General features: G+C 36.1%; 5 protein-coding genes across 6 annotated transcripts; 1 reads left to right on the top strand and 4 right to left on the bottom strand.

Moving 5' to 3' along the window:
- Window positions 1-493: 493 nt before the first annotated feature.
- Window positions 494-1831, bottom strand: LOC127152351 (growth arrest and DNA damage-inducible protein GADD45 gamma). The gene is given in 6 exon segments (XM_051092964.1): window positions 494-966; window positions 1066-1267; window positions 1366-1496; window positions 1499-1539; window positions 1542-1628; window positions 1631-1831. Coding segments are annotated over 6 exon segments (621 nt in total). The 5' UTR covers window positions 1677-1831; the 3' UTR covers window positions 494-852.
- A 2698-nt stretch (window positions 1832-4529) lies between these two features.
- Window positions 4530-6098, top strand: gadd45gb.1 (growth arrest and DNA-damage-inducible, gamma b, tandem duplicate 1). Its single transcript, XM_051092967.1, has 3 exons — window positions 4530-4818; window positions 4928-5135; window positions 5248-6098. The coding sequence occupies exons 1-3, from the start codon at window positions 4676-4678 to the stop codon at window positions 5359-5361; spliced, it is 465 nt and encodes a 154-aa protein (XP_050948924.1). The 5' UTR covers window positions 4530-4675; the 3' UTR covers window positions 5362-6098.
- Window positions 6099-7627: 1529 nt separating this feature from the next.
- nim1kb (NIM1 serine/threonine protein kinase) lies at window positions 7628-13429 on the bottom strand. 2 transcript variants are annotated; one of them, XM_051092956.1, is made up of 4 exons: window positions 12772-13429; window positions 10653-10946; window positions 10248-10516; window positions 7628-9310 (listed from the first exon to the last, which is right to left on the bottom strand). In XM_051092956.1, exons 2-4 carry the CDS (start codon window positions 10927-10929, stop codon window positions 8555-8557), a joined length of 1302 nt encoding a protein of 433 aa, XP_050948913.1. In that variant the 5' UTR covers window positions 10930-10946; window positions 12772-13429; the 3' UTR covers window positions 7628-8554. The 2 variants fall into 2 exon arrangements, with proteins under 2 accessions (XP_050948913.1, XP_050948912.1); XM_051092955.1 differs by lacking the exon at window positions 12772-13429 and having other exon boundaries at window positions 10653-11375.
- Window positions 13430-14812: 1383 nt separating this feature from the next.
- On the bottom strand, window positions 14813-17217 carry LOC127152349 (coiled-coil domain-containing protein 152-like). The gene is made up of 8 exons (XM_051092962.1): window positions 17060-17217; window positions 16832-16937; window positions 16534-16602; window positions 16387-16451; window positions 15864-15966; window positions 15597-15724; window positions 15395-15490; window positions 14813-15281 (listed from the first exon to the last, which is right to left on the bottom strand). Exons 1-8 carry the CDS (start codon window positions 17120-17122, stop codon window positions 15156-15158), a joined length of 756 nt encoding a protein of 251 aa, XP_050948919.1. The 5' UTR covers window positions 17123-17217; the 3' UTR covers window positions 14813-15155.
- A 145-nt stretch (window positions 17218-17362) lies between these two features.
- Window positions 17363-26666, bottom strand: ghrb (growth hormone receptor b). The gene is made up of 9 exons (XM_051092953.1): window positions 26273-26666; window positions 24275-24358; window positions 21959-22094; window positions 21615-21781; window positions 20992-21176; window positions 20576-20717; window positions 20376-20466; window positions 19034-19103; window positions 17363-18948 (listed from the first exon to the last, which is right to left on the bottom strand). The coding sequence occupies exons 2-9, from the start codon at window positions 24348-24350 to the stop codon at window positions 18127-18129; spliced, it is 1689 nt and encodes a 562-aa protein (XP_050948910.1). The 5' UTR covers window positions 24351-24358; window positions 26273-26666; the 3' UTR covers window positions 17363-18126.
- Between the last annotated feature and the right edge of the window lie 1211 nt (window positions 26667-27877).

Genomic DNA, 27877 nt, shown 5'->3' with positions numbered 1-27877 from the left:
ATGAGGCCTATAAAGTCACTGACATTTTCCTGCTGACGCAGTAGTTTTCATGACATGTACAAAAATAAGTTGCTGCACAAACAAGTTTAATTCTAATTCTTTTATTTTTATTCATTTTTGTCTCATACAAAAATCTAAAGTAAAAAATCTTCAGACAAATGTAATCATTTCCACATTTTTTTTTTTTTTTTTTTTTTTTTTTTTTTCTTCCTCTACAAACAAATTTAAGAGCATATTTAAATATTTTGTCTTCGTTTATTTATGGCATTTTTCTAAAGTGAAACCTTTAGAATTTTAAATTAATGTTTTTTTTTTTTTTTTTTTGTTCCTTTTATGTCATATTAGTATTTCTAAAGTGAAACCTTTAGAGAATAAGACAATTCTGGAAAGTGGAAAGCACATTGCCGACAATAAGGTACGTTATATTGTGCAGCAATTCCATTTTTAAAAACGTCCGAGATGTTAAAGTCCATTTTTAAAAACGTTGCTTCGACGCACCGCCGCGTCCTCTGCGTGTCCAACGCATGCGATATTTGCTCTGTGGAACAGAGGCAAAACTCGCTTCTCCTTTCTCTCCAAACCTCATCCGCACAAAGAATGAGGGCCATTGTGTCGCTCTCGTGGCATGCCTGACCTCGTTCACATAAAGAATGAGGATCATCTTGGCATGGACGGGACGAGGAACGACGTAGAACCGCGAGGGCCACTCGGGCCTGCCTCGCGCTGCCTGGACGGTTCAGCCTCCTCAGGAGCATCCAGGGATGTGGAAACATCAGCATCCTTGCTTCGAAGGATGAGTAGAGTATTCCTCAAGGTTTACAGCATCTCAGCAGAGAAGAGTAAAGCTCCAGATCAACGCTCGGGCAGAGTGATCTCAGGAACCCACTCGTTACAGCTGCGACTTTCTTCACAGAACAGGTGAAGCTTCTCCAGAGCTGGATCCTCCCAGGAGTCCTCGGTAGGGTTCTGCTAAAACAGAGCGGAATTAGTCTTGGAACAAATGAACTTTGCATTGATTTAATGCTCTTGCATTGATTTTAATGTAAGGTATGAACATGTTCTCACCGTTATAAGGACACAATGAGCGTCCTCAAGTTGACCCTTGCCACCAACAAGAGCGTTGAGACGTTTCAGGTCGTTGACTCTGACGATGCTGATGTCGTTGTCAAAGCAAAACGCTTGGATCAGAGTAAAATGGATCTGGAGGGCGATGTCGCACTCAAAGTCATCAGTGGCCAAAAGGCAGAAAGACACGCTATCAGGATCCCTGTGAAACAAAAGTAGATTTGAAATTAGTTAACCCGCACAGCAGCATAGCGATATGCTTAAATAGACAAGACGTATAGGTTATTGCATGGAACTTACTCGTTCATTATTTTTGCGCATTCATACACGCCAACAGTGAGGCGACCCTCCGCCTTGGCGGACAGCAGGGCTTCAGACAGAGATTTTCCTTCATTCACCATCTTGGTTTGGATTGAGGTAGGCAGTAGCTGTGTTTGAAGTACAGTAGTGGCTCGAACAGAGCGAAATAAGTTGTGAGTTTCCAGCTGACACGCGACCAGTATTTATAGTGGGAGAGTGGCACGCGTTTGCGCCCCGCGTTCTGATTGGCTGTTCAGAACAATAAAGAAGCGGACGTATCCAAGACGCGTGCCTTTAGACATGCACGACATCTATAGAACTGTAAGAAAGGATCAAACTCTGATCCTTTCACTTTTGTCCTAATTAAATAGACCAACTTATTCTACACAAAAGACTTGGTGCAAATCCAACAAGCTGAGAAGTAATGCGCCCATGTTGCATGTGTAGCTGACATGAGATAGCAAGTTTAGAAATGTTTACGCTATGTTTTAAATAAATATTGTTCATTTTAATGTTTTTATTTGTTTTATGAACTAGCGAATGCAAAAAAGTTAATAGTTCCTTATAGAATGTTCCTTATAGAATATTGTAGTTGATCAAAACAATTAATAAATACATTGTGAGTGAATTAACGAACATTTAGTCCTATACATTCCATCATTGTTCAGTCTGTAAATAGATATATGCGTTTTCTAGTTTTGTTTCTAGAGAGAAAAAAAAGTTAAGCAAATAAAATGTGTTATTTATTAATGACAAACAGAATATAGCATGAGCAAGGATTTTTATTAAAAATAAAATCTGGATATTGTGGTTATCACAGATGGGTGAATCAAACCTTTGGTGTTGATTTTATGTGCTGAAGGTTATTTATTAGCTATTGCTGATTGTATCACATACGCGTGGCTAATTTGCATACCCAAAGATGACCGGACTTACGACGCGTGGCATCTGGACGTGCTTCTCTTTTGCTATGGAAACACTCCCCATCTGCTGATGGGGGAAGATAAAGGATCAGCTGAGCAAATTTCTACTGTGTTTAGCAATTGAGACTAGATATGCCTGCAGTTACACATGCTTTTTAATAGTGCCTTTTAATAATAAACGTGATATAAATATTCTTAACTGCATTTAGAATCATGGTTTTATCCTAATTAATGCGTAAGTTATGTATTTGTTTAGTTTGCATGTTTGAAATCGTCTTGCAAACATCTGAACAAACTTTTAGCTGACTTTTATTCTTTTGATGACAGCTAAGTCATATAGAGAAAAATGCAATAGCTTTGTAACAGATGACTGTCTTAATCTGCAGCTGCAGGAGGGACTAAGTAAAAGCAATTGTTCGATTAGTCTGCTTTGCGCTCGAGCAGGTTTGTCTTGGAACACCTGTCACACTCGCGGACTTTAAGGGGGGGCAGGGACGGGATGCCCGGACTGCAGATGTGATACTAGGACAATGCATCTCTACTCGTTGCAAGTGTCTTTGCTATTTGAAACCAGTTCTTTCTCTTTCTTTACTTTTTTTGTACTATGTACTGTGTAAATAAAGCACAAATTTACACTCTGTCCACCATATTTTTCATCGTGGAAGTAAGCCGTTTTCTGTAAATGTGCGAGACTTTCGGTTCATTAGCCGCTATAGAGAAATAAGGAGAAGAATAACAGTGCAGTAGCGGTAAAACTGTTTCCACTACAAACCAGCGTGTTCATAATAAGATAATACATTAAAGTAATATAGTAAGATACACCAGTTTGCAATATCAAGCAGGAAAATTAGCTGTTTGTACAGCTAAAAATAGCTGGAGAAGTAAAAGAGAGAAAATATAAATCAGGTAGACAGCGTTCTGTATATTACTGCACTCCCATGCACTCTTTTTAAGCTATATTTTATATCAGTTGCATGTTTAAAACTCAAAATCAAACATGTAAAACTATACTTTACATTCTGTCCTAGTTTTTGGTATTGCTGCAGTTTCACTTTAACGAAAAGTTCAACTGAATCTAATTCTAAAGCAGACACAAAAAAACTTGCACACAATAGTCATATGCGCTGCTGGGCTGCGAGGGGCCAATGGGGGCATCCTAAAGTGAGGCCTCTCCATCTGCTCCTGTTCTGCAGGGTAACAATAGGCCTGCATCAGTCACCGTCAACCTGTTATCTTGAGCCTCTCAAATAACCTAAAACTCTTTTCTTTCCTTCCATTTAAGCTTGCATTTGTAATGATGTGTGATCCTGATGATTTTCTACGTGACTCATAACCGTTTCTTTTTTCCTAATGATTTTAAAATCACCTGTTAACAAAATGACCAAAATATCAGCGCATTTAAAAGCATAAGCGCGTGTGCACATCATTAAATGCGTTAAAGCTGCGCTGTTTCTGCTCATGGAGAATATACAAATATAAACACTGCTGAATTTTCAGGGTGGCCTACATTTGGAAAGTGGCCCCTGGTCACGTGGTCTGTGGTTGCAGCAGGCCAGATTGGGCAGCGGGGCGTCATGGCACGCGCATCTTATTTGCATTTGTAAAGGCGTCTAATAATAGAAGTTTCTGAACTCACAATAGGGCCGTTTCAGTGTGTCCACAGATGGCCACACTCCACCTGTCTTTTGCGCGGAGGGCGGGGGGATGCGATCCCCTCATCCACATTTGCTCACTTTCACCATTAAAATTCTCTACTAAAATACTAAAGTTTACGCGAAAGTATTCAACAAATACCTAGCTAAGTGTAATCTGATATTATGTAATTTGGTATATCTCACTAAATACCTACTAAATATTTGATTAAACAAAGTAGCTCAAAAAGGGAATATATAACCTAAATATAACAAAGTTACTAAAATGTGTTGGAGAGCGTAAGAAGTGATATTGCTTTTAAACAAGTATTTGGTCCAGAGTTAAAGAGAAGATAAAATGTTTTAATACATACTAAAACACACAAGACATAGCAAAATAAACAAATATGCTTTTGTAAATAGACTAGTTATTTCTAAATAAAAATAAAGTAGACATATCAATGCATTTGGTTTTGTAAGATAAATGATAAAAATAATTAGTTGAAGTCTGCAGCAAGTCTTAAAAAGTGACATTACAGCCATCATCAATCTGCCACGAGCCGGAGTGTGACAATAACATTAGCATACCAATGCACCATTCAGAAGAACCAATCAGAGGACGCTTCTTTCATAGCCACCACGAGCCGAAGAGTATAAAAGCTGCGAGCCCACGCCGTCAGAGCACCAATCCTTTCGGATTACATCCAGCTTCAGTTCTGCTATCTGCTCCTTGTGGAATTACTAACCGGCATCATCATGACTCTTGAGGAGGTTCTCATCCAGAAGCCCAGCGAGAGAGCTCAGTGCACTGGAAAGGCACTGGAAGAAGTTTTGGCTTCGGCCAGAGCGAACGACAGCCTTACCATTGGCGTTTACGAGTCTGCCAAAGTTATGAATGTGTGAGTATGCTGTCCGTTGTTTGTTTTCTTCATGCACATTTTAATCAAGCTTTTCGATTGATTTAATAGTGCAACTTGTGCTTATAATTGGCTTTTCCTTCAATTTCAGTGACCCAGACAGCGTGTCTTTTTGCGTCCTGGCGATGGATGAGGAGTTTGAGTGCGACATCGCTCTGCAAATTCACTTCACTCTCATCCAAGCGTTCTGTTTTGACAACGACATCAGCATCGTTCGTGTGAACGACATGCAACGTCTCTCTGAGATTGTTGGTGACAAAGCAGAACATTTTGAAGATGCCCACTGCGTGCTTATCACGGTATGTATGCGGAAAAGAACATAGTTCCTACGTTTGAGCAAAAGCAGAAACTGTATGCATTTGCAACGTTTGGGGCACCATGCTAAACTTGCGTTTTTCTTCATCACAACAGAAACCAGCTGAGGACTCCTGGGAGGACCCAGCTCTGGAGAAGCTCCACCTGTTCTGTGAAGAAAGTCGCAGCTATAACGAGTGGGTTCCTGAGATCACTCTGCCCGAGCGTTGATCTGGAGCTTTACTCTTCTCTGCTGAGATGCTGTAAACCTTGAGGAATACTCTACTCATCCTTCGAAGCAAGGATGCTGATGTTTCCACATCCCTGGATGCTCCTGAGGAGGCTGAACCGTCCAGGCAGCGCGAGGCAGGCCCGAGTGGCCCTCGCGGTTCTACGTCGTTCCTCGTCCCGTCCATGCCAAGATGATCCTCATTCTTTATGTGAACGAGGTCAGGCATGCCACGAGAGCGACACAATGGCCCTCATTCTTTGTGCGGATGAGGTTTGGAGAGAAAGGAGAAGCGAGTTTTGCCTCTGTTCCACAGAGCAAATATCGCATGCGTTGGACACGCAGAGGACGCGGCGGTGCGTCGAAGCAGCGTTTTTAAAAATGGACTTTAACATCTCGGACGTTTTTAAAAATGAAATTGTTGCACAATATAACGTACCTTATTGTCAGCAATGTGCTTTCCACTTTCCAGAATTGTCTTATTCTCTAAAGGTTTCACTTTAGAAATACTAATATGACATAAAAGGAACAAAAAAGGAAAAAAAAAAAAACTAACTTAAAAAATCTCTAAAGGTTTCACTTTAGAATATTAATATTATAAAAAGAAAGAAAAAACTAACTTAAAATCTCTAAAGGTTTCACTTTAGAAATATTTGCTATAAAATGTAAGAAAATATTTAAATGTGTTGTTTCAGACTTTGCATTACAACTTTGTGCATTGTAGAAATGATGCGATAATGCATAAAATCAATAAATGTTTTTAAAATAAACTGACGTGTCATGTGTTCACTCTTCAGCAGATTACAAACACTTTTTTAAATGCATTCTCAACACATTCACACACCATATCTGGTATGTCATGGATATATTTATATTTTGAGAATGAAAACGACGCTGTGAGGGATCTACGTTCTTGCTCAGCTGACACGGGATTGCAAAACAACAAAAAAACGTGAAAACTCACTGCACGCGTATCCCCCAGCCTTGTTTTCATTCCCGAAACGCAAAATGACGTCTATAGTGAACAATGTCCATCCCTAAAGTTTTAAATTCTGGATTGGGGGCAGCATATAGTGTCAGCTGCCATCTGCAGCCGCTGGTGATCTGCATGTGTATAGCTACAGCACAATAGTAGCGCGCTGTCCCGTTAAATTGGGGGCCCCGGCACAAGGAACTCATTGTTACCTCGGCAGATGTCTGAGCCACGACGCTACTCCATCTGCCAAGCAGCGCAGATGGGAGGTGAAGGCGGTGTCGCGGGGGTGAGTGTTGGGCTGGCACTCGTATGGCTCCCTGTCAGTTGCGGTATTGTTTACAAACCGCCCACGGCTTCTGCACGGATTGCTGCAGAGAGAGGGGCTTCAATGAAAGCACAGACAGCCTGTAGACTAAATATGCAGGGCTGTTTAGTGAAAGTTTGTGTACACAAAAACGGACGAAAACAGTGTAAGACGCTTTTATTTGCAAAAAATAAAAAGGCTGGCTGACTGAAACACATACAGGGGTTGGACAATAAAACTGAAACACCTGTTTTTTAAAAAACAATTAGTACGTTGTTGAGCCTTTTTGTGCCCAATGCAGCATCATTTCATCCTGGGAATGACAAATATAAGTCCTGCACAGTAGCCAGAAGGATTTTAAGCTATTCTCCTCTTGCAAAAAAAAAAAAAAAAAAAAAGTGGCCAGGTCACTACATGATGCTGGCGTAGGAAAACTTTTCCTAACTCGCTCTTCCAAAACATCCCTCAATAATATTCAGATCTGGTGACTGTGCAGGCCATGGGAGATGTTCATCTTCACTTTCATGTTCATCAAACCACTCTGTCACCAGCCTTGTTGTGTGTATTGGTGCATTATCATCCTGATACAAGGCACTACTTTCAGGGTACAATGTTTGATCCATTGGGTGCACATAGTCAACCTTCACTCTCTGCTCTTACTGGTGCAGTGTGCAATCAGTGAAGATTGGCCACCAGGCTGTGCAAACATATCCATGAAACCTCCAACACTATATTGGCCAGTGTTTCAGTTTCATTGTCCAACCCCTGTAGGTTAAGCCACTGACAATTAAGTAAAATTTCTTGTGCAAGTACACTACCAGTCAAAAGTTTTTGAACAGTAAGATTTTTAATGTTTATTTAAGCTCAGGAAGCCTGCATTTTTTTTATTTTTGAGCACAGCAAAAACAGTAAAATTTTGAAATATTTGTACTATTTAAAATAACTATTTTCTATTTGAATATATATTAAAATGTAATTTATTTCTGTGATCAAAGCTACATTTTCAGCATCATTATTCCAGTCTTCACTGTCACATGATCCTTCAGAAATCACTCTAATATGCTGATTTGCTGTTCAAGAAACATTTTTATTATTTAAAAGAGTTGAGTAATTTTTTTCAGGATTCTTTGATGAATAGAAAGATCTGAAATAAAAAGCTTTTATAACATTAAACACTTTATCATTCAAAAGCTTGCAGTCAGCATATTTATTTTATTTTATTTTTGATTTATTTTTGATTTCTTGGAAAGAAATTCTGGAAATTAATACTTTTATTTGGCAAGGATGGTTTAAATTGATCAAAAGTGATGATAAACATAGTATTTTCATTTCTAGTAATTCGATAAATGCTGTTATATTGAACTTTCTGTTCATCAAAGAAACCTGAATTCTGAATTCTACTCAGTTGTTTTCAACAAAATAATAATAATAAATGTTTTTTGAGCAGCAAGTCAGAAAATTAGAATGATTTCAGAAGGATCATGTGACTGGAGTAATGATGCTAAAAAATCAGCTTTGAAATCACAGGAATAAATTACATTTTAAAATATATTCAAATAGAAAACTAATTTTTTAAATAGTAAAAATATTTCAGAATTTGACTGTTTTTGCTGTACATTGGATCAAATAAATGCAGGCTTGGTGAGCAGAAGAGACTTTTAAAACAAAAACATCACAAATCTTACTGTTCAAAAACTTTTGACTGGTAAAGTGTTAATAAAAGGAAACTATTTTAGAAGTACTGTTGAAGTTAATAAGAATTTGCATATAGTTTCTCACTGATCTGGTCTATTAAATTGTTTGTGTTACAAGTTGAAATCACTTATTTCCAACATTAAAAAAAAGGCAATAGTTTTGGACCCCATTGACCCCATTGATGGTCAAAAAGACTGAATAAAAGGGATGAACTATGCCTTTAAGAAACCACACAGAGTTTTGAGGAGTGCCTTAGATTCCTGTAGGCACGGAGACTGTCTCTTTTAGGATCCTTGACGACTCCACTGATTATAGGTGCAGATTCGGCTCCATTGTTTCTTTTAACTCTGTGCAGTAGTATGCGGTAAACCCCTGTAATGGGACTGCGAATGCGCTTTCCTTGGTTATTGAGAATATGTTCCTGAGTCACTCCCAGTTTCTCCAGGATATCTTTGACCTCCTCCTGCTCTCTGTCTAACTCCCCTGGGCCAGCCTCTATTAGATGAATGGGGTCGAGCTGGTATAAGGGAGGAATAGGCCGGAAGAGTTCCACTGGCAGCAGCCACTCGCAGCCCAGCATCTGGTCCAGTGCGCATCGCTCCAAAGGTTCTGGCTTCAAGATCCCTTTGATCAGCCGCTGACATGGAGCTGATACCCAGGTTGGCAGGACGTAGGCACCCTCCAGCACGGTTTGGCGCAATTTGGCCACAGTGTCAGCACGGAAAGGCAATGTGCCAGTCACCATGAAAAAAAGCAGGACGCCCATTGCCCACACATCCACAGGTGGCCCAATGTAAGACTCATCTTTGAAGAGTTCTGGAGCTGCATATGGAGGAGAACCGCAAAAGGTGTCTAAGGCTTGGTTGCGATTGTTGACCCTCTTGCTGAAGCCAAAATCAGCCACTTTTATGCAGGAGTTGGTTGTATAAAGAACATTTTCCGCCTTCAAATCTCGATGGATGATGTCATTCTCATGCTGGAATGAACATAAATTCAGGAAACTGTCATCATTTCAACATTCTCATCCAGTGATTAAAATTATTTGGGTCAATGACATACACCATAAAAAAATGGGGTGAAAAACTGTTAAAATTTTTGTTTAAAAACACCTTAGAATTCTTTTTATTGAGAATTCTTAGAATTCTTTTCAAACTATATATATATATATATATATACACACACATATATATATATATAATTATTAATACATTATTAATATATAATTAATATTATTACTATTTATTAATATATAAATAGTAATAATTAATTCACAAATACAGTCTCTGTGTGTATATATATATATTTTTTTTTTTTACGAAAAAAACATTTTATATATATATATATAAATATGTTTTTTTTGTAAAAAAAAATCATATTTTTTTTTTTAGTTTACATGTGTGTGTATAGAAATGTTACAATGTTTATATATATATATATATATATATATATATATATATGTATGTATGTATGAATTATTACTATTTATATATTAATAAGTGTGTGTATTTTTTATAATGGTTTTAGTTTATATATATATATATATAAACTGTACAATGTTTTTAGTTTTATATTTTACAGTTATTAAATATTAAAAATATGAAATATGCATATACATAAGAATAATTACATATAATAGTTTTGTGAGACATAATAAAAGATAATACATTTTTTAAGGTGTGCTTTTTTTTTTTTTTTTTACAATTCAGTTTTTTTTCTTTTTATGACTGTTTTTACTTTATAGAAGAAGTGTATTTAAACCACACATTTATAAGTGTTTTTGAATTAATATATTTGGATAAAAATGAGCATCATGTCATTGACCCATTTAACATTTTTAATTTTACTTATTATGACTTAATATTGGTGTGTTTTCTGTAATCAAATTTGAAAAAGTGATATATAGAAGGTCTAACCATGTATTTGACTGCCGACAGGATTTGGGCAAATACAATCTTGCTTTCTTGGTCAGAGAGTTTTCCTCCTGAGCTGATTTTGGTGTGGAGATCTCCTCCTCCAGCGAACTCCAAAACCAGATACAACCGACTTGGTGTCTCAAGTACCTCATAGAGCTGCAGTAAGTTTGGGTGATACAAGCTCTCCATGTTAGAGATCTCTCTAGACAGCATCCTCTGGGTCTGCAGATCGAGCCTCATCTTATCCATGATCTTAATGGCAATCTTGTCTACAGGACAAGCATGTGGAATAAAATCAGGGTGAGGTCATTACACATTAATCCTGTTACTTGCTTAATTCTAACCTTGATTAACAATGCCAAGTGTTTATTCACAAACAATTTGATTATGCTAAACCTCCTCTACCTTTGGTGAGGGCGTGGACGGCCAGTTTGACCTTCGAAAAGTTCCCACAGCCGATCTGACCGCGTACTTTGTAGAAGCCCACCCTTCTGCCCACCGTCAGTTCCTTTATGACATTTTCGTCATTGCACATGTCCAGCGTCAACTTTTCCAGCGGTGTCAGACGCTTGGAAGGCTGTGTGTCCTCTTCCGTCTCTGACATACATTCTGAGCTGTCCGTCAGAGTGTAAATGTTGTACCGGTGCACCTGCGGCATCACCTGACTTGCCCTTGCAGGCATTTTGCAGCTGCTTAAGGCTAAAAACAGGAACCAACAGCAACCAAGAGAAAAATGAGTTACAGCCCATGATATTTGTTTGCACAGAAAAGAGAAAACTGTATTATGCGTTGCAAGTAACAGCGAAAATAACTGATATTCTTGTTCTTGATTGAGAAATACCTCCATAATAAACAATCTTAAAGAGATTTCACTCAAAAATCATCTATTTTTCCCCCATAATATAGAAGTTACCGGCAACTGTTTGGTTACCAACGTCCTTCAAAATATCTTCTGTTGTGTTCAACAGAAGAAACTCATTCAAGGTTGGAACAACTTAATGCTAAGTAAATTATGACAGAATTGTCATTTTTGGGTGATCCCTTTTATTGCTGTCAAACGATTAATCGCAATAATAGCATGCAAAGTAAAAGTTTTTGGTTACATAACATGTGTATACTGTGAATATTTATTATGTATATATAAATACACACTCATATATATTTAGAATATTTGTGTATCTACATGTATATATTTATTATAGTGCTGCCAAATGATTAATCGTGATTAATCGCGTATAAAGTAAAAGTTTTAGTTTACATAATATGTGTGTACTGTGTATATTTATGTATACATAAACACACACATATGCAGTATATATTTTTAAAATATTTACATGTATATATTTATATTAGTCCTGCCAAATGATTGATTAATCGCATCCAAAATAAAAGTTTTTGTTTACATAAGATGCGTGTATACTGCATATTTACAATGTATATATAAATACACACACATGCAGTATATGTTTTGAAAATATTTACATGTATATATTTATATTAGTGCTGCCAAGTGATTAATTGTGATTAATTGCATCCAAAATAAAGTTTTTGTTTACATAATGTGTGTGTGTGTACTGTGTATATTTATTATGTATATATAAATGCACACATATGCTGTATATGTTTTGAAAATATTTACATGCATATATTTATATTAGTGCTGCCAAATGATTGATCACGATTAATCACATCCAAAATAAGTTTTTGTTTACATAATATGCATGTATACTGCATATTTACAATGTATATATAAATGCACACACATGCAGTATATATTTAAAAAAAAATTATCTGTATATATTTATATTAGTGCTGCCAAACGATTAATCGCTATTAATCACATCCAAAATAAAAGTTGTTGTTCACATAATATACGTGTGTATACTGTGTATATTCAATATGTATATATAAGTACACACACATGCAGTATATATTTTGAAAATATTTTCATGTACGTTTATATTAGTGCTGCCAAACGATTAATCGCGACTTATCGCATCAAAACGTTTTTTTGTTTACATAATATATGCGTGTATATTTACTATGTACAATATAAATTTACTATATAATTACACACACATATGCAGTATATATTTTGAAAATGTTTACATGTATTTACATTTATATATTTATAATCAGATAATTGATATTATATATAAATATTTTTAGTATATAAACATTTTTCCTAAATATATATATGGATGTGTGTGTATTTATATATACATGATACATTTAAACAGTACACACATACATTATGTAAACAAGCTTTCATTTTGAATGCAATTAATCACTATTAATCGTTTGACAGTAATGCGTTTAAATCGTATTATGCAATATAGCTGTTAATGGAATAATTATTTAACAATCAATGAAAATTGAATTATTATCGTATAAATCATTTTACTTAATCTTAATCATTTATATTGTCTATCATACTGTTTATTGTAAAAGTTAACAAGCATGTCAGTATACCTTTGTTGACTCTAAATTTAAACAATGACATATGTAAAACAAATGATCTTACCGTTGTGCTCTTGTAGTAGACCAATGCATGGCTGCTTTTCTTTTTTATAGGATTAGAAGTCAAAGAATATGTCCACATGTTCATATTTTTTGTCATATCTAAGTCTGTACGATAATATTTAGCTTCTTTTACAGAAAAAATAAAAGTTACATTAGGTTTTTGTTAAGGTCATGTATGACCATCATGCAGGCATTCATTTGAACTCTCCTATTCTGTAACTGCATGAATAAAAATCATTGATGTGGTTTCTCTTGGATAGTCTTCCTGTCTCCAGGGAAGTCTTCAGCTCTCATCCATGACTCTGTCAGAGTGAAACAGAACATGCGGGTATCATGTTTCCTAATCTGCCAGCTTTATTTAGAGTTACCTTAATCCTCTCTGTTGTCCTAGACGATGCCTGTGATGAACAAAAGCCAAGAACTGCAGCCAAAAGAGGGCAAATAACCGGCAAATATGTGCACCACTGATTCTTTTGAAGCACTGGTGGGAGATATTCTCACGTTTGATCTGGTGGGATAGAATCATACAGGAGGTCAGAAGATCTTAGAGACGTGATCGTCAGTGATCTTAATGAGGCTGATCTCTGAATTTACAGCGTAGGATCAGACGTTACGTAACAGCATTGCTAATGAGATTACTGCAGGACCTCTTTGACACATAAAGGGGTTTGGCTGATATGATTATTACTAGTCCGTCAGTCTCTTAATGTGAATGATGAGGCCTTACATTCCCATTCTGGAAAGCATGTGTGTCGCTCGTGAGCAAAATACGACATTGTTAACATTTTTGTTAATTGAAATAAAGCTGATAAAAGTACTGATAAATAGTACTGTCAACCGATTAATCGCGATTAATCACAACCAAAATAAAAGTTTTTGTTTATATATGTGTGTGTACTGTGTATATGTATTGTGTATATATAAATACACACACATGCATGTATACATTTAAGAAAAAAATGTTGTTTATATATTAAATAGATTTATATATAATATAAATTATATTAAATAAATATTGAAATAAAGCTGACAAAAATTAAATAAATATTAGATTAAAATAGTGCTGTCAAACGATTAATTGCATCCAAAATAAAAGTTTTTGGTTTTAATCCCAATTTGTTTATATAATATATGTGTACTGTGTATATTTATTATGTATATATAACTACACACACATGCATGTATATATTTAAGAAAATGTTTATATATTAAATGTATTTATATATAATATAAATTATATGAATATAAATATATACATGTAAATATTTTCCAAATATTGTATGTGTGTGTATTTATATATATATATAATAAATATACACAGTACACACACATATACTATGTAAACAAAAACTTGCTATTAATGCGATTAATTGACAGCACTATTTTGTTTACATAATAATTGTGTGTATACTGTGTATATGTATGTATAAATGCATACGCATACAGTATATATTTTAAAAATATTTTATGTATATATTTATATTCATATAATTGATATTAAATATAAATATTTTACTATATAAACATATATTTCTTAAATATACACATGCATCTGTGTGTATTTATATATACATAATAAATATACACAGTACACACACATATTATGTAAACAAACTTTTATTTTGAATGTGATTAAATTACATTTATTTTTTTGTCATTTCTAAAAATCTAATAAGTATTAAAATGACCTAAAACTGAACTAAAGCTTAAATCTAAATAAAACAATTTAAAAAAATCAAAATGACTAAAGCACACGTAACAAAATGACTAAAATTAAATTAAAACTGAAAAAAAAAAGCTTATTAAAAAATATATAATAAAAAACTATATTTTACTAAATTATATATTACTAAAATAACATTGATAATGTAGCATGCAATAATGTCTGCATGGAATAAATAATTCTTTAGAAAATTGTAACCGTTGAGCTGCTGAGTGATTTAAACTGTACTTTAAAAGTAATTAATTTAAATAGTTGATTCTCTGAACGAACCAGCATTTTCCTAGTATATGATTTACTGTGTGCATGTGTTCCTGCATAAGGCACCGAATTACCAGCCGTCTCTATTGATGAGATTACAAGCTTTATCTGGAAAATGGCGGTTGTGTTTACAGGTGTCCCAAACCAATGCAAGAGCGCTCGGCCTGTAATCTCCTGGAACTCCATGTCACCTGCCATATCCTCCCCTTCTGAATGACCTCTCATATAGCAGTCTTCACAGCTATATGTTTATAAATGTATATTTATTATCGTGGATAGGCAATGTACATTGAAATTAAGAACAAAACAGAACATAATATTTAAAACATATTCTGAGGGAAATGCTTTTAAAATAAAAACAGATAAAAGGCCCTCACGTATCAACGGTCAGATTAAAATAAGTCTCAGTTTTTCCTCCTCTTCAGACGAGACTCCATCAATCCGTGAAGGCTCTGCTGTTCCAGCTCTCTCACCTTCTGACGCAGAGCCTCAATCTCTTTGTTTTTCTCCTCCTGAATGAACTGGAGCTTCTGCAGACGCAAACAGAATGATCCAATATAGAGGGAGAAATAAAAGTGTGACCAGAAACCTTGCTGTCCTCAATGCCATGAGGTGTTCTGATGAATACTGAGGTGCGACTCACTCTTTTAAAGATGTTCTGTGGACGAGGAGCAGATGATTGTGTCTGCGGCTGATTTTTTGCGGATATGCTCTGGGCCCTTGCAAGTTTAGCACCAAACTGCAAAAGAAAAAACATTTTTACAAACCATTAAAAAATAGTGTTTTCACCTACTATTTAGTGTATTGAAAGTTAAACTTAACTAAGTAACCAAATTAAATTCTACCTCCATTTGAAGTTTAATGATTTGGCTTTGTATTTCTTTCTCCTTCTCTCTCATCTGCCTTTTCATTTCTTCCAAAGCGCATTCATTTCTCTCATGTGCTTCTGTCAGCTCAGTATCTTTAGCATCCACTTAGAAAACAGAAATGTTTTTCATTTTGAATGTGTAATACTGTAAATTGTTTAACAGCATCTGTACAGCACAGAAGCTATACTTGCTGTCCCTTCATTTTCGTTCCTGTTGATAAAAAGAGTTGTGATTTTCCCTCACGTTTCCTTTGTGTTTCTTTAACACAGTCGTCTAACTCCCTCTGGTGTTGATCTTGTAGAGCTTTCATCTCAGCTGCCATCCTCTGTAGGCGAGTATTGCTTTCCTAGAACCACACGGGGGCAGAATCGAGCACAGACACTCAAAACTTCTTAGATTTTATGCTTTCTGACCCTCCATAGACAACAAAGGCCCTACCACGTTCAAGGTCCAGACGGGTACCAAGAACATCGACAAAAATCCAAAATAACATTGCACAAAAATCTAAAATAACTTTATTTAACAACTGATGTCACATGGACTATTTTGTCGATGTTCTAAGTACCTTTCTGGTCCTTGAACGTGTCAGTTGCATAAGCAGGGTCAGAAAGCTCTTGGATTTAATTGAAAATATCTTAATTTGTGTTCCGAAGATGAATGAAGGTCTTACAGGTTTGGAACGACATGACGGTGAGTAATTAATGACAGAATTTTAATTTTGGGGTAAACTATTCCTTTAATATATTTGAATACATTACAATCTTACCTTTAACTGAGCTTCGTTTTCTTTCTTCATCTGAAGAGCTGCATTTTTCAGGCCTTCATTTTCAACTAGATAGAGTTGTGGTTTTTTGTGAATATTTGGATAGGGAATTACATTATATTAAGCAAATAATATTCAGGTTCAGGTTACCTCTGAGGTCGCACTGTTGTTGTAAGGTGTTTTGTAGACCTTTGACAGTTTCCAAAAGCCCATCTCTCTCTGTCAAGTAAACAAAGCCGTGACGAATATTATTAATATACTGTATAGCTGCAACTTTTTGTGTACAAATTACTTTATTACGATTCAGGTATGGGAACAGAAAAACCTAAACACAAGTTTAAACTGTAAAGCTTTAACATTTGTGCAATTACACCGCTGGATGGCAGCCGAGATTAGCCTGACCCACTTCTGTGGTAAATATCGGTTTTTTACCTCATAATTGTCTTACCTTCAATCAACTGTTTCTCCTTGTTCTGTGAGATTTTTAAAAGTCTGCTAGTCTCGTCCAGCTGTACTTCAAGAGTAGTATTTTCCCCTTTCATCTCCGTAATTTTCTTAATCATACAAAACAATGATTTACCTCAGAAGATTAGCGCGCTCATTGAGCTTTTATAACAACACTACGTTCTTCACAAGGCCTATTTTAATATCTTAACTATAGATTTAAAGGCCTTACATGTTCCAGTTGGATGAAATCTTTGACAAGTTTAGTCAAGTCGACGACAGTGAGCTTTTTCATCTTGACGAAAGTCGTAAATATCTTTGACGATAAATACAGTAAACAATGTATGGGACTTTCTCAGTGTATATTCACGGTATGTTTGTTTCCAAGATCAACAGCTGGAAAGGAGCACGTGTGAAACCAGATATTCTTGGAAAATCCTCGCAGGTCATTTCTTCGAAATATCAATCACGTGATCCCTGGAGGTAATATAACGGGAGTGGTAGGTGGCTGAGTGCAAAAACCAGTATTTCTGAGTTCATTGCTGCCATTTATTCAGAGATACCTCGTATACACAATGTAGTCACATTATAGCTTAAAACATTCTTTTTGCATTGATACACAATACTGAATCAAGGCTCCAACATAGAAACAAGTAGACAACCCTGCAGACAAAATTTTAAAAAAAAGCGTTCTGTCTAGAAAGTGGCCCAAAACCACTTTTTTTCAGCTAAGAAAGTTTGTCATGAAAACAAATTGACCATATTTACATCATTTTGGCACAAACACCTTGTGTGGTCTTTTATGGAAGAAAAATGGCACTGAGCACAAAAGCCTGTAACAGTTCACATAAACCACTTTTGATTTAAGTGTGCACTATTTTTTAACACTGATGTTCATAATCTAAAGTAGGCACTTTACAGTTTACACAGACACATTGGTAAGTAGTACACTTAAGATGAATACAAGCGATGCAGCAATATAGCTGTTACAACGTGTGAGATCATAAAATATCAGTTATCTGTTTTATGACAGCTTACATACTTCTGCTCAAAATAACCTCTGAAGCTGTTAACTCTCCAAATTAGGAGAATAATGAAAAGACTCCTAATACAGCCTAATACGCCTAATACAGCCATTTATTAGTTTGCCAATAGATTTGTTTCATGATATCCATTCCACTGGAGAACACTTGAGAACTGGCTTTGTTTCAAGATTCCCTTCTCATGATCACACGTCTTGTTCGGTGTTGGCTAACCATGTCAGATATCTCACAACGAGCAAGCGTGCTCCACTTTTAGTTAAGGTGTAATGTTGTCGAGTAGGTCAGGAGTCAAGTACCCTTCAGGAGTGGGAAAAGTCTTCACTGCTGCCTTATGTGGGGCAGTCGGTGTATTTGGTTTTAGGAGGAGACTGTTTTTCCAGTCCACGCTGTCTACCATGGTATACTCTGGACTGGTAGGATTTGCAAGGATGGGAAATGCACTGGACTGAGTGGATGTAACCATGTCAGTGCTCAGGTTTTGAATGTCTCTGAATGCACCGTGTTGTTCTTGACTCTGTAATTGATCTGTTGGTGCACTGATTGCACCAGCAACAAACTCTGAAGTATAGCCTCTTTCGTCAGGGATCACCACCAGCTGTTGGATTTCTTTCCTCTTTTTGTGATCTTCATCCTTTAGCGCCATCGTTTCTTGCTCTTCAGGAGAAAGCACAACTTCACCACGATGAGTGACATCACTGACCTGTGAGTAAAGGTTGTTTGACCACGTATTGTCTTGTGGACAGACGGCTGCAGGTTGCTGTGGCCCTGACTGTGCACGTGACAATGGGTGGAAACCATCGTGGCTGCTGGCTGAAGGGTGATGTAGATCCGTCTGATCGTGATCTGACAGATCCGGATCGCAGCAGCTAGCCCGACCCGAGTCATCATCTCTGAAACTACTGGACATTTGAGGCGAGTCAGAGACCGGAGAATCGGCGATGAGGAGCTCCTCCTGGCTCTCATGCGGTTCGTCGATGTCCACCTCTATGAACTCTACCCATGGATCGCTGCTGTACAGTTCTGGCCGCAAGCCCGGGTGGGTGCCTAAGATTGATGTGAATTCGCTCAGCTGACCTTTCTGTGAAGAAACAACCCAAACATAAAAGCTTGTATTTTTAGAAAACACCTCAAAGTCTTACAAAAGTGGCGGTGAAGTCAAATACCTGTAAAAGCACAGGGTCAATTCCTTTGATTTTTGGTCCAGGGACTGGCGGCAGGAAAATCACCATTAACCTACAACAGATGAACAATGAAGTTAAAGCTTTGAAAGGGACAGTTCATACAAAAATGAAAATTCTGTTATTGATTACACATCCTCATGTCGTTCTAAACACGTAAGACCTTCGTTCATCTTCGGAACACAAATTAAGATATTTTTGATGAAATCCAAAATTTTCTGACCCTGCATAGACAGCAACGCAACTGAAACGTTCAAGGCCTGGAAAGGTAATAAGGTCATCAGGGTTGCCAGGTCCCAGAAAAATTTCCAAAACCCGCCCATACGGAATGAAAACTAGCCCAATTTTTGCCCTCTCCAATCACAGCTGACAGCAGCTTTATTTCATTAATGCCCTTTAAAATAAAACTTTTTGATTTTACTTATTCTGTTTTGAATCTTAGCAAGACTTGTTTATATGTATGTGCATATGAAATTATTTAATCTGTATTTTTTTTTCTTTTACCCTTTCTTTCATTTTCATTTTCAGCACATTTTAATAAATTTTTTTCAGCACATTTTTTTCATATTTTTTTTTCTTTCAAGCCAACTTTATATTGAGTGCCCAATGAAATTCACTTTATTTTTCCCTAGATTCTTTTTCTATTTAATTTATTTTGTGTTTTATGATTTATTTTGTATGATTTATACAAATTTATCATGAAAATCCTGTCTAAAAACTAACAATTTAATCAGTCTTTTATAGTATAATATAATATAATAATTTGCAACAAAAAATAAAATGTTTATTCTTGTCAAATAAGATGATGCACAACAAATGTATGTTTGATATTAAAACACGGATGAAAAACATTTGGGTTGAATGATATTCCATACAAATAATAGTACAGTATTAGCCCTTTATTTTAACACATGCATTTTACTATATCATAATCATAGTAATATATTTCTGTTAAAATTTCTGATATCGCAGATATCACTGTGAGCCGTGGTACATTAAAAAAGTAGCAAAAAAAGTATTCTTGTAGCTTCATAAAATTACAGTTGAACCACTGATGTCACATGGACTATTTTAATGATGTCCTTACTACTATTCTGGGTCTTGAACGTGTGTCAGCTGTGTTGCTGTCTATCCAGGGTCAGAAAGCTTTCGGATTTCATCAAAAATATCTTAATTTGTGTTCCGAAAATGAACGAAGGTCTTACGGGCTTGGAACGACATGAGGGTTATTAATGACAGAATTTTCATTTTTGGGCGAACTAACCCTTTAAAAACGTACAAAAAAAGTCCTTTACAATATTATATATATAAGAGAGCAGTTACTTACTTTTGTTGACGTGAAACTACAACCACCATCAAAACAATCGTGATACCAACGGCAGCGAAGACCAACACAGCTGTAATAGGAATTCTTGATTCTGAAATTGAACCAGGACATTCAAAACATCAATAAATTAAAAAAATAAAAATAAAAAAATGAAGTAACTTCCTTCCAAAATCTACAGACAGGTAGATCTTAAATCAGACCTTTGTTAGGAATGAGTATAAAGATGGAGTCACTGAAAACACCAAAGTTGTAGCCTCTCATTTTCGACCTGACTCTGACTTCATATTCAGTGTTGCTGCTTAGACCGTAGATGTACGCCTGTGTGTCTTTGCCATTATCCATCTGTAGAGACACAAACAAGCCTAAGACACATAATAACACTCCAACCTTGAAAATAATGAGCTCCGAATGTGGCCTAATTATGGCTGCAAAATCCAGGTCATAATCTTCACCATGGTGAATCAAAAGGAATGAGTCATAAGTGTTCTTAGAAAACACTTTTCATAAAGCTTCAGAGGAACTCCTCAAGTAAACCATTTGACTTCAAGTCTGTTTCTCATTAGGAGCTTATTAGAAATCTGGTGGTGCCAATTGAACAACGTTGCATAGGACTTACTGAGTTCCACTGGTCTGAACCCTTTTCTCTGTACTGCGTCTCGTATACCAGCAAGATCCATCCTGTCTTCAAATTCTCTGCAGCAGATGGGGGTGGATCCCAGCTCACAACCATATCATAGATCAAGCCATCTGAGCCCATGCTCAAAACAGTCCAGTTCAGTCCTACAGGCGGGTCTGGAAACACTGAAAAAATAATGAATATTAGTGAATACATGCTTGCAAATATTCTGCACATTAATGAAAAGGCAATTTAGTTATCTGAAAAGATATTGGGAATGCTTAGCTTTGGTAACAGGAATAAATTACATTTTAAAATGTATTCAAATAGAAACCACTTATTTTAAACAGTAAAAATATTTCACAATATTACTGTTTTTGCTGTACTTTGGATCATATAAATGCAGGCTTGGTGAGCAGAAGAGAATTCTTTAAAAACATTAAAAATCATACTGTTCAAAAACTTTTGACTGTTAGTGTATATAAACAATATATATTTTTGTATATTCTAAAAAAAGGAAAAAGAAAATATTTTCTATAAATAGTTTTGCCACAAGGGATTGTGAAAGCATGCCAAGAAAGAAAAGGCAAAGAGTCAGGGTTTGTGTTTACGACATGGCTTACCAATGTCCTCTACGTTGAAGGACATTTCATCATAAACAACGTCAGGAGAGCGTGAACGCAGCTGGACCACGTAGGGGTACCATATAATGGTGTTACTGGAATCAAAGAAGCATTCATTTTTCCTTACAGAACTGTAACTTGGACATTCCATCCATTTCTTGGAATCCCTGCAGACAAGTGGGAAATGGGTGATTGTTAAGTAGAAGAACAGTCATTTGTCTAGCCACTCAACTGCTTCACTGATAACTTGTATTAGTTCTCTTTATTTGCATTGTGCCTAATATCATGCATTTTTAAATGTACCAATCCTGCATTTTATTCTGTGATGTTGTTTTACTAATTACGTTTTTAATGAGTAGAAAAGTCTCAGATCGTCGAGTTCTGTTTGGTTCTGGAGGGATCCAGTCTCCCACTGACAACGGAAAGTCATCAGCTCTCGAGAAAAGCAGCCAGTCAGATGAGGCCTTGTTGAAGTCTGACCTGCAAACAAGGTGCGAAAAATACTTAAACACTTGCTGGTATTGAACATACTTGCCTGAAGGCATGCTTCCATGAAGTCTGATGAACCAGAAAAAATACCAGGAATGTCAAGTTTTTATTTAGAGATTGCTGTGCAATTTACAGTTCCAATGCTGTATTTTACAGCATATTTTTTAATCAATTTCTAAATGAGTAAGGTTGATTTTTGCTTTGTTTTTTTTTTTTGTTGTTGCTTTTTAATGTGTATAGCACAGCTGAGAATGATACAATTTTTTATAGCTAGAATAATGTTCTGAAAAGAGCCAAAAATTCTTGTGAATGTCCTTCAGTTTAAACTAGCCTTGGACTAACAGGATGTAACATAAATCCCAGTTGGGCTATAACTGTCAGCTGTGTTTTCCTGGAAATGTGTGCTGGCATTTTTCGCATGTAGAAGCATTTGCCTGCATGCTCTTTGAAAGGATCTTGAGCTGCTCAGCTGACAGCATTTAGATAGCAATACTGCTAAAACTTTAAATGACGATTTAAACTGACAGCTAAATTTAAACATAGTTCCCAACGGTACGTTTCAGTAACAGAACTGTGGAGGTTTTATTTATAGCCCACAGTACATTCTGTATGATCTTGTTGTTTACATTGCCAGTGATTTTTGGGTGATTACATCATCATCTCTTATTGTGTAGGTCATGTTTTTTCTAGGAAATAGAGAGGAATGATCATTAAGAGCTGTCATACTAGCTTGGTTTGTGTCTGTTTGGGGTTACTGATGTCTCAATATTAGTATTCAGTTACAGAACAAAGTTACCTGCTTGATTTGCAAACATGTAGTCTCATGTTTGTGAGTTTGATCAATCTTGCTCTTACACATTTAAAACTACAAATTACCTTGCAAATTAAATTTGTTTTGTTATTTGTTTAAATTGGCTATGTAGCCTAATATACAGTACATGTATTTTGTAAACTAATAATAATCTGCCCGATAAAGGATGGGAATGAATCAGAATAGTCATTTCTGTGTTCCCATAGAAACTAATGTATAGCACAAATAGCACCTGCGGAGTAATATTGTGAAGTTAACCGTCCATTTTAAATAGCAGAATGCACTCCCTCCCACTCACTGCTTCGTTTTATAGGACACATTATATCTGATTGAACTCATAATGGACAGAACCGTTAACAGGATAGTACTTCAAAAAGAAAGCATTTAGAAATGGTCTTGTGAAGAACGGAAGTACGCCGGTAAAAGCTGAAATAAAATTGTGCATTGAATTTCATTAATTGCATCTTAAAATCTTGTTTCCACCGCAAATTTCAGCCTCCTGGTACTTTATCTATGGGTTTAAATAAAAATACAGTTTCTCTGTATCTTGCATTTGAAGTCTGTTATTAAAAATCTGTTTCACTTATGGATTTATTTTATTTCCTATGTAAAAACGAAACAGTATGGATCATACAGAGGTCCTTAGGACTCCCTGAGTATTTTCAAAAAGCCAAGGAGCTGCTTTTTGAGTTTTACAATGGCTCCCCAACTAATAAGAAAGGGTGGGTTCCTCAAGAAAACATCCTGTTTTTTTGTTTGGATAAACTGTTGTACAAAAGGCTCTTAAAAGGCTCTGTAGGGAAGTGCCAAATAGAGTGGCAATTGTATAGAGGGTTTGCACTTACGTCACGGTTTGCTCAGTTACCTGGATGCGCCATATTGGCGCTACTCAAATGTAAACAACAGCATGGATTGCATGGTAAATCTGCTAATTTATGCTGTCTAAACCACTGAAAAATGTGTTGAAGCTTCTAAATCATATAGAGAAGGACTTAGCAAGCAGGAAAGAGCGCAATACTTTGACAAACTAAAGTTGATAGGTAGTAAAGATACGTACAAGCGGTATTAATTAAGATATTAGCCTAATATTTCACCTACCTGACCGGAAATGATAAGAACAAACACTAATGTTGTCAAGATTCTTGCCCTGGAAAACCTACTTCAGTTTGGCCAACCACAAACAGACAATGTTTTTCCCGGTCTGACCGATTAGTACAGCCCAAAACATGACAATAATTGACCATCCGTAGCAATAATCAGCAAAACGTGAGTTTTGTTTGGTTCAGTGGCATTGTTTCAAGCCATACCACTCATGCTGGGTTAGTGCAAAACATGACTGTATATATAAAAAACTGCAAACCTTGTATTGTAGGAGGCACACTTTGTGTTGCCACAGCACAGGCCAATAAGATACAGATAAAAAGGACAGCCTCCATGACAGTCCCTGTGAAAACCAAAATAATGTCTATTATGAAATTGGTTAGCAAACCACATTGCAAAAAAAGGATGCAACATTCATAAATCCTAATTACTATTTGAATAAACAAGACCAATTATTCATTTGTTTTATTGTGGAAACTAATCAGTCCATGACGATGACAGGATTTCAAAATCACAGTAAACACAGTCCTCTGACATCCATTTTAAGCCAAAGGCTCTAGCCAGTGGTTGTGAAATATATCCTCACTGCAACATGGCTTTGCTCCAATCTGCTTCTGGAAAACATCTTCTCAGGAAACATCTTCTTAGAAATCCATCTATTGACTCTGCACTACAGCTGCATGCGGATCACAACACTTCTCTATTAGATTTAAATGGCCTTCACACCCAGTGCAGCAGTACAGAGATAACAAACTCTCACTGAGGGTGAAGGGCATGGTTCTTGATAAAATGGGTACAGCCTGTTCTGCAAAGTCAAAACGCATAATTAGGAAGCTGATAATAGAACTGCTGTGTCTGATATGGAGCTTCCTGAAAGGAGTCTGAGATCTGTGAACCTTTTATTGTTCAACGTGACAATACCACAAGAGACTATCTTTCAAAAAAACAATGAACCACTGACATTGTAAAAAGCAGTTGAGAAAGTGAAGTACACGTGTAGGAATCAAACAGTCATCTTTATAGTATTTCAGTAGTACATGTCAAATAAATGTAGTGGCGCTATGCATTCTGTCCACTGGGACCATTTTTTCCATTTGTAGCTAAACATGAGTGTGTGAGCGGAGAGTGTTGTTAGCCTAGAGCGAGGAGCAAGTGAGTGAACATACTGTATAGTAACATCATGTTGTGTAATTCTGCCTCCAGCGAGAAGCAGGTTTTTAAAGTCAAAACTTTTCAGGATGGCTGTCAGTGTTCTTGGTGGTTTGGAAATTCCGGAGTGGAGCTGAAGCTAGTGCACGAGAGAGTGGAACGTTGTGTTCCAAATGTGATAAATCCATCTCCAAAGGGTATTTTGAAGTAAGAACAATCATGTCTGCCATACTGAAGCGTCATTCCAAATAAAAGTACTCAAAACTAGCCCTTCGGTATGAAGGATTTCAAAGGGTACGACAGATGGACACTCGCTCCCATGATTCTTTGCACAGGTTCAATTGTGTGATGACAGCACCTCCTTAATTGACAAGATGATGCAGAAGTGTGTTCCAAGGAACAGTTTTTTGGCCCCCTACACCTTTTGAATCTTTCACTTTGGATGGGAAACCTTTTAAAGAGATTAGGGGAATAGAAATAAGCCCTTAAAAATGGAGCAATTTAAATCTCTGTAGCTCCGCTCCACTCATACACCGATTCCAGTCCAGTCCACGGATTCCAGTCTTTTAGTTTTGTTGTTGCTTGGTGACTCTGAAAGCTTGTAAGGTTGGCTTCTTTTGGGGCAATATTCACATAGGAGAAATATACAAACTAAACGGGAAGAACGTGTCTGAAATTGACAATACTCAAAAAAATAAATAGAATAAAATAAAAATCATAGAACTGTATAAAAGCAATATCACACGCAAAAATGATGACGAAGACAGAACTGAAGCCGTGCTGATATTTAGTTTGACTCCTGCAATATTTAACTACAAAATATTGAATATCGCCCAATCATACACAGAAAACGTTTCATAAACGATTAGTTATAATGCACGTATTTTCATAATGATAAACGTTAACAAATAAGTGTTCCCAACGGAAATACAGAACATGCATTAAAATGCATGCATTACAAAATGTAAAAAGTTTACATGATAAATCTCTTTTATATGCGTTTTGTTTTGCCCTTAATATTTACGTTTCATATGATAATCTTCCACAACAGCAACCGCTACTTAAAGTCGAAAACACAATAAATCCACGTTTGTCTGTTACAACTCACCTTTTCCAAGTGTGTGATTCAGATTTGTAGATCCTTAACTTCTATGAAAGTATCCCTCAGGAAAGCTTGACTTCTTCGTATAACAGTAGCACGCCTTGGTTACATATATATCTTCTATGAACGTTTTCTAAAAGACATTATTAAATAGCCCTCTTTCCTAGCGCGTCTGCCGCTTTGCCTAAAACGTGTCCTGTGGTTGTGACGGGACCCTCTGGACATCTGGCTTCAGCATCCGTGCTAGTTTTTTTTTTTTTTTTTTTTTTTTTTATCTAGGGCACATTCGAAGAAAGGCGCCACTTTTCCTTGAAGCACCCTGCGTAGGGAGCTTACAAGTGAACCTTATACAGCAAGTCACCCTTGATCCGTTTACTGCATGTAGAGTTTCGCATGCGAAAAAATAAATGTACACGGGACTCCGCCCTAACAAGCGTCATAGTGTTTTCCCACAACTAGTCTTTAGGAAAAATAGAACGCATGTTACTCATTTCACTAGCGTTACACCGCTGTTAATATTTTAATTCGTGCGCTGTTAGAAGAACATAGCGGAAGATTTAAATCGAGTCGTGCAGTCTAAACTGAGATTGCAAATATTAAAAAATCATTTTCAGAATCAGAGCTGTGTAATTAGGTTTTCTTCGAATTTATTCTCATCCCTAATGGCTATTGGCAGGTTTTGTGGGAGTTTGCACCACGTATATAAGCGCTGACATATATGATAAACAATGCAGAGCTGAATGGGTACACGTGACTGGAGTGGAGCACGTGTTTAAGGGGTCTTGCAGTACAAAATTGCCATTGAGATTCAACAAGAACAAGGGTGTAGTAGATTTTTTAGATGAAGTGGAAGTGTAGTAGAAGTTTGCGGGGCAAAGTGGAGAATCGACAAGTTTGGCTTTCTGTCAGGTCTTTGCATATTCATTTATGTTAGTTACACATTTTATTACAGTGAAAAGTCATTTTGACTACAAAAATGATAATTATTAAATATATCACGTCTGTTAGCAGCGTTTTCACATTAAAGTAATTCTGAAACACCACACAAGTGATAAAAAGCAAAAATGAGAGCGTTATTACAGAAAATCTATTTTTAAAAAATGCTTTACATAAAACACATGTGATTTGCCTAACTTAAAATGTAAGAAATATAGTTAAAAACTATCGTAGTTAACCCTTGTGTTTGCTTGTTTATCCAACAGCAAATACAAAAATAATGACATTGGAATTTTAGTTTGAAAATTAATTAATAAATATTTTAATTTAAGGTTTTAAATATGATGTTTGCAACCAACACACACTTTTGTTTTCTTTTTTTTTTTTAAATGTTTTTAAAGAAGACTTTATGCTCCCTAATCCTGCATTTATTTGATACAAAGTACAGCAAAATCAGTACAGTTTTGATTTTTTTATTTGAGTACATTTTAAAATGTAATTTATTCATGTGATTTCAAAGCTGAATTTTTAGCATCATTGCTCCAGTCACATGATCCTTCAGAAATCATTATAATATTCTGATGTGCTGCTCAAAAACATTTATTATTATTATTATTATTATTAATTATTATTATTATCATTATGTTGAAAACAGCTGAGCAGAATTTTTTCAGG

This window comes from Labeo rohita, chromosome 21, assembly GCF_022985175.1.
Source record: "Labeo rohita strain BAU-BD-2019 chromosome 21, IGBB_LRoh.1.0, whole genome shotgun sequence".
NCBI classification, from domain to species: domain Eukaryota; kingdom Metazoa; phylum Chordata; class Actinopteri; order Cypriniformes; family Cyprinidae; genus Labeo; species Labeo rohita.
This window is presented reverse-complemented; position numbering and strand designations above follow the sequence as displayed.

Excerpts from the sequence above, each read along its gene's own strand:
- gadd45gb.1 (XM_051092967.1), top strand. The coding sequence starts at position 4,676 with ATGACTCTTGAGGAGGTTCTCATCCAGAAGCCCAGCGAGAGAGCTCAG. Across the intron at positions 4,819-4,927 it reads TCTGCCAAAGTTATGAATGT|TGACCCAGACAGCGTGTCTT; the intron begins GTGAGTATGCTG and ends CTTCAATTTCAG. Across the intron at positions 5,136-5,247 it reads CCCACTGCGTGCTTATCACG|AAACCAGCTGAGGACTCCTG; the intron begins GTATGTATGCGG and ends TCATCACAACAG.
- nim1kb (XM_051092955.1), bottom strand. The coding sequence starts at position 11,094 with ATGGAGGTATTTCTCAATCAAGAACAAGAATATCAGTTATTTTCGCTG. Across the intron at positions 10,517-10,652 it reads CGTCCACGCCCTCACCAAAG|ACAAGATTGCCATTAAGATC; the intron begins GTAGAGGAGGTT and ends CTTGTCCTGTAG. Across the intron at positions 9,311-10,247 it reads TGTCGGCAGTCAAATACATG|CATGAGAATGACATCATCCA; the intron begins GTTAGACCTTCT and ends TGTTCATTCCAG.
- LOC127152349 (XM_051092962.1), bottom strand. The coding sequence starts at position 17,122 with ATGAAAAAGCTCACTGTCGTCGACTTGACTAAACTTGTCAAAGATTTC. Across the intron at positions 16,603-16,831 it reads GGAGAAACAGTTGATTGAAG|AGAGAGATGGGCTTTTGGAA; the intron begins GTAAGACAATTA and ends TTTACTTGACAG. Across the intron at positions 15,282-15,394 it reads CACAGAACATCTTTAAAAGA|AAGCTCCAGTTCATTCAGGA; the intron begins GTGAGTCGCACC and ends TTGCGTCTGCAG.
- ghrb (XM_051092953.1), bottom strand. The coding sequence starts at position 24,350 with ATGGAGGCTGTCCTTTTTATCTGTATCTTATTGGCCTGTGCTGTGGCA. Across the intron at positions 22,095-24,274 it reads TGTGCCTCCTACAATACAAG|GTCAGACTTCAACAAGGCCT; the intron begins GTTTGCAGTTTT and ends CCTTGTTTGCAG. Across the intron at positions 20,467-20,575 it reads TATACTCATTCCTAACAAAG|AATCAAGAATTCCTATTACA; the intron begins GTCTGATTTAAG and ends GTTCAATTTCAG.